Source organism: Chiloscyllium plagiosum, unplaced genomic scaffold, assembly GCF_037043375.1.
Source record: "Chiloscyllium plagiosum isolate Xiang-an unplaced genomic scaffold, Cpla_swu_hap1 HiC_scaffold_17, whole genome shotgun sequence".
Classification (NCBI taxonomy): domain Eukaryota; kingdom Metazoa; phylum Chordata; class Chondrichthyes; order Orectolobiformes; family Hemiscylliidae; genus Chiloscyllium; species Chiloscyllium plagiosum.
The window spans coordinates 25,527,281-25,533,280 of record NW_028270155.1 but is presented as its reverse complement, the minus strand read 5'-3'; the positions used below and the strand labels follow the sequence as shown (position 1 = coordinate 25,533,280).

Sequence of the window (6,000 nt, the reverse complement as noted above, 5' to 3'; positions counted from 1 at the left end):
GCTCAAGGACAAGGGCTGGGAACATTCGAGTCCTTGTTTTTTCCATTCCCTTGCTGAGGACATAACTATCTTTATGTTTTCCTTAGCTCAAATCTGAAACTGACTGCTCAGAAGGCCAGTTTGAATGTTTACAAAGTTCTGCAGAGATAAGCTGTCCCTCGACTGCAGACTTCAGCAAAGTTGCAAAATGTCAGAAGAGTTTTACATTTAGTAAAGCATTCTCTTTCAGATTTCATAGTAAATGGATTTCAGAGTAAATGTTAATTTTGTTAATTTTCCATTACACAGAACAACGAGCTGACGTCAACTGAGTGTTGCAAATTGGCACATTCTAAGGTCCAGGAATATGTGCTGAGGGATGCACTAAACCTTGGGGGAGCTGCTGCCAGGGCATATGGGGGGAAGACCAATGTCTGAGATCTTTCTGCTGAAGTTAAATGGAGTTAAATCTTCATGCCTCAAATGCAGATAAATATAATCTTGTACAAATAAGAAATGCCTTTGGTTTGTTTGCTGGATAGAGTCAAGCTCCAGTGTTTATTTCTCCATATACTATGATACTATATTATTTTATCCATATACTACTGTCAAACTGTTTCAATGACTATGTGTATATAAAGATATTTTTATGAATAAAGCATATTTCTGAAATTAAAAATAGCTTGAACTCAGAAATGGTAAGAGTCTTATCACTGAGTCAAGTTGACATGCAACTGACGTAGCTTGGAATTCCCCATTGATGAGTATCATAGGAGTCATCCATCCAATTCTCAAATCTAGCATTACAACAAAGTCCTTTAGTCAATATCAAATTCATATCTTGTACTGCTGTTTCCTCTTGAGTTTGAAACTCTCTTCCCAGAACATAATGCAGGCCGGGTCTTTAAATTTACCGCAATACTGAGTAAGTTAGATTTTTGATAGACAAGCAAGTCAAGCATTACAGGGTGCAGTCACAAATGTGAAGCTGAGACCACAACTATATCAGTCATGATCTTATTGAGTGGTAGAACAGGCTTGAATTGCTAAATTGCTGACTCCTACTCGTATGACCTTGGAGTGCAGGTTCATAGCTCTTTGAAAGTGGAGTCGCAGGTAGATAGGATAGTGAAGAAGGTGTTTGGTATGTTTTCTTTTATTGGTCAGAGTATTGAGTACAGGAGTTCGGAGGTCATGTTGTGGCTGTACAGGACATTGGTTAGGCCACTGTTCGAATGTTGCGTGCAATTCTGATCTCCTTCCTATCGGAAAGATGTTGTGAAACTTGAAAGGGTTCAGAAAAGATTTACAAGGATGTTGCTAGGGTTGGAGGATCTGAGCTACAGGGAGAGGCTGAACAGGCTGGGGCTGTTTTCCTTGGAGTGTCGGAGGCTGAGGGGTGATCTTATAGATGTTTACAAAATTATGAAGGGCATGGATAGGGTAAATAGGCAAAGTCTTTTCCCTGGGGTTGGGGAGTCCAAAACTAGAGGGCATAGGTTTAGGGTGAGAGGGGAAAGATATAAAAGAGACCTAAGGGGCAACCTTTTCACGCAGAGGATGGTAAGAGGCATTTGGATGGGTATATGAATAGGAAGGGTTTGGAGGGCCGGGTGCTGGCAGGTGGGACTAGATTGGGTTGGGATATCTGGTCGGCATGGACGGGTTGGACCGAAGGGTCTGTTTCCATGCTGTACATCTCTATGACTCTATGTTCTTATGATAGTGGTGGTACTTTAGCTACAATTCAATTGAAATTGACATTACTAGCACATAAGATTGTAAACTTTTCAGAGCAATTTGTGTCCAGGGCAACTTGAGCTTCTGTAGTCTTTTCAGCTTTAGTTTTAGAAGTATTGTATCTGAAACAGACTTTATTCAGAAAGCTGAAACATGGCCCTGGGTGAAATTATCCACAACTTAGGAATTTCCACAATTTGTACCAGTTTGTAGGCTTGTGCGAAGACTTTAATAATTAAGCTTGTGCTTCTGGGTGAAAAGAAACTGAAAGGAATATTCTAAAAACCTTTAAATATGCTTTTCCATTTAAATTAGTAAGAAAATGACTAACTAACCAATGTAAGTAGAAAATGATTTCTTATCTTCAATAAGTAAAATGTCAGTTATTTAAAATTAGATTACTGTTACATTTCAATGGTTTGGCTTTGAGATAACATTCTTTGCGGGGACTAAGATACTTTTCCTCTTGAACATCTTCAGCATGATGTTTTGCTTTCACAGGAGACAGCTTAATATGCTATCTCACCTTTCATATGCCCTACAGGCAACCTAGAAAAGCTTCCCAAAAATGAATGCATGCTCCCAAGAAAAATAGGACACAGATGGCTACAGGAAATGTCTAAACAGTGTCAGGAGATCTAAAAGAGAACACCTCTTACCAGAGGAAGTTGCAATGTGCTACTGGGGCAAATTATTCATATTAGGGCACTGCCTATCTTTTATTGAACTTCAAGAACATTTTGTTAAAAAATATGCCCAGATCTTGAGCACAAAATCTAGGCTTACATTCTGGTACAGTACTGAGAGATTGCTGTTTTGTTGGATTTTTAGTTTTTTTCAATGAGAAGTTAAACTAACAAGCTATGTGGCCTCTCCAATGTGTGTACAAGATTTCATAGTCCTATATCAAAAAGCTGATGAATTATCTTTTAAACCTTGGCCAATATTTAATCTTCAATGAACATCACAATAACCAGTTAGCTGGTCAGTATCACACTGCAGTTTGTGGAAGTGGCTATTGTCTGCACATTTGTTTCTGACGTGTATTTTTTTAAAGTATTTCATTGGCCTTGAGGAGTTTTGGAACATGATAAGGCCATGAAAGGTGTAATGTGTATGTCTTTAAGGGGATATGTAACAGTAAATGCCAATTGCCCTGTTACACAGTAGATTTCTCTAGCAGTTAAGTATTGTTCAAGTTGTGCGTTTGCTAACCGTTAATCTAGCTTCCACTCATCTTTGGAAACCTATCAACTCCAAAGTCTGGCTGTCCTGCAGTGTAGTGTATGTTTCGAAGGATACACCTCAAACTTGTTTTCCAAACCTCAATACTCATCATCCCTTAACCACAGCTTTTGTTTTCTTATCCATTTCCCCATACAGTACTATCTACTGAAATATTCCCTCAGACATACAATTGCAGAACAATAGCTTTGATTAGCTATTTCAGCACATTGTCATTTAAAGACTATAATCACAATGCTTGATAAAAGTTATGATTTTATGCTACCAGATTATTCTCTGTAAACTAAGTACATGCAGCAAAGCAAAGCCATACTAGACTAGCAAACACCATCAAATTTGTTTCAAGTTTGCTGCAAGAATTCTCCTGCTAACTTGCTTAACCCTTTTATCCATTAAAGAACTACATTTTCAACCAGTTTCTAGATATCTAAAATTACCATTTGTCATTGTTTATTGGGCTATCCTCGCTGTCCAGTTTACCTGTCTATCCTGATACTGCAGAAGTCTAACATGTTCTCTGTATTTTGGTATTTACGATGAGAAGGAAGTACTTTACAGGTATATGAGAGGAATTGGGCACTTGTGTTCATCCTTTGAATTAACGTTAAATACTTTGAAATGAAGTGGCAAATGAAAAAATACGTTCAGAACGCAAAAGTCGTTAACCTTCAGAAACTGGGCAGATTCGTTGCAGGTGGAAGGGAATAGCAGTAAGGGGCAGCAATAGTTCAATGCATCTGGATTAGTGACAGTGAGGAGTCATAGATGCTTAGCTTAAACCGCAGGAAACTTTAGAAGCACAGTAAAGCTAAGCATGAACTTCCTAATAACCCAGTTGGACGCGAACTCCAATCCCAACCCACTAACTGCCGGCAAGGAAGATACAGCAGCAAGCCCTTAGTGACATTGATGCATAGATCTGCGCATATTCAGTGAAAGAAAAGTTATAAGAATGTGCACAGCTGTCGAGATAACGACTCTAATTGGATCAGAACAAAGCTTTATTCAAAAGGAAATGTCTTCCTATTTTTAATACAGAAAGAGGAAGAGAGAAAGAATGAGAGTTAAAGAGAGTGAAAAAAATCGCGCAGATACAACAGACACAATAGGGAGAAGCCAAGAGGGGAAAATCGAATAGAGGGATTAGACAAATCAGAGAAAAGCAACCGGTTCTATTAATATGTCGTGACGCTGGGTAGTATCTATAACAGATACTGTCAAATATTTTGATCCCAACATTGTAACCGAAAATGCAAGGAAGACCAATGAATGAACTAAAACATTTATATCAATCCAGCTATTTGGGCTGCAAACGTTACTTTAGTGTTATTTTCCAGATTATTTTTATATATTTTGTTGTAATGGTCCATTTAAGACCTGTCTGCTTTTCAATACTTACACGTAACACATTAAGACTCAAAAGTGAATAGTGACGTTAGCACCTTTGTTTCAGTCTGAAGATGGGTTTCTGAGTTTGCAATAAAAGGGACTGTTCGTGTCTGCGCCAGATGGCGCTGTGTAAATGAAATAGACACAAATCGGACTTCCTTCCAAGTGTAACTAACGTACCTTTGGGCAGCTTTGCAGTTTTGCATAGATCGCATCAACGGCGTTTCCGGACCAAGTTTTTTTTTCAAAGAAAATTTAGCCAACTTCCTCATGCAGATAAATTGCGGAACATGCAAGATGTTTGTTTTGTAGTCATGAAAAACCAACTACTTGTGGCTGTGTTCGTGTGTTCGAAGCGATCCTAAAGAAAAAAAAGTCATTGCAACGTTCCTTGGCCCCAGCTAAAGGTTCCAGATGAGTGAATTTGCCTGAAAGTAATTTGCACAGCGCTCTGCTGTGTGTGTGTTTGCGACGAGTAAGCTGGACACCTATCCAATTTCCTTTCATCGTTCCGAGTTGTTGAAAAACTAAAAGGAGTTCTGGGGTTGGGGAGGGTGGTAAGGGGAGGGTGGAAGGGGCTGAGAGAGGCGAAGATGTCCTGGAATAAAGATGATTTGGATTCTATGTCGGAGCCGGAGAAGAGTCAGCTGAAAAGGACCTTGGAGTTGGGCGCCGTGATGACAGTATTCAGCCTGAAGAAGTCCCAACCCGAGAGGAGAACACTGCAGGTGATCATGGAGACTCAGCAACTGTCCTGGAACAGGACAGCAGACAAGATCGAGGGAGTCCGTGAGTATCTATCTCTCTGATGCAGACTTCAGTGTGGTTGTACTGAGTGTTGCTGCGCTCCTGCTGAGCTAACCATTTTAAGGCTAGCTTTCAAAAGGCTTTGAACCACTGATCATCATTCTGCAGTCTGAATTAATTACAGAAAGGTAAAATGCAAATAACTCATTAAATCCTTGCCACTTAGCCACCATCCTTAAATTTACTTCTTTCTTGAGATACACCTTTCATTGAGACTAAGGGGAAACATTTCCAATGCAACCCCCTTCTGAGAAGTTGAATTAGCTAGTTCAGACATTATGTTTTTCATTGACCACCTGTCTGTAGGAGCAATTCATCCTTGCATGAGTATCAAGCTTTGACAAAGATGTGCATGTTAGGGTGAATTGGCCATGCTAGATGGCCCACAGTGTCCACAGATGTGCAGGCTAGGTGGATTGGCCATGGGAAATTCAGGATAGTGTCTGGGTGGGATGTTCTTCAGAGGATCAGTGTGGACTTGATGGGCCGAAAAGCCTGCTTCCACACTGTAGGGATTCTAGGATTCTATGAATTGCAGAGGCGGGAACTAGAATATTCAAGCCTTGGACCCTGCAAAGTCTGTATATCCACACCTGAAAGGCTGCTTGGACAATAGGGAATAGAGAAATAAAATGAAGGTGGGCATATTAAACCACCTCTCCATCCTCCTTCCCCAATAGTTGAGTAAGGCAATCTTTTCCTGTAGTTACTTCTTATTTAAACCCAGGGATAGCAGTAAATTTGAGGGCATAGGTTTAGGGTGAGAGGGGAAAGATATAAAAGAGACCTAAGGGGCAACTTTTCACACAGAGGGTGGTACGTGTATGGAATGAGCTGCCA

General features: G+C 40.0%; 1 protein-coding gene across 1 annotated transcript in view; it reads left to right on the top strand.

The window, feature by feature from the left end:
- Positions 1-4,924: 4,924 nt before the first annotated feature.
- plcg2 (phospholipase C, gamma 2) overlaps positions 4,925-6,000 on the top strand; it is a 202,550-nt gene continuing 201,474 nt past the window's right edge. The window contains exon 1 of the mRNA XM_043706657.2: positions 4,925-5,142. Within this exon, the coding sequence (XP_043562592.2) occupies positions 4,947-5,142 (196 nt within the window). The 5' untranslated portion in view covers positions 4,925-4,946. The remainder of the gene's footprint in view (positions 5,143-6,000) is intronic.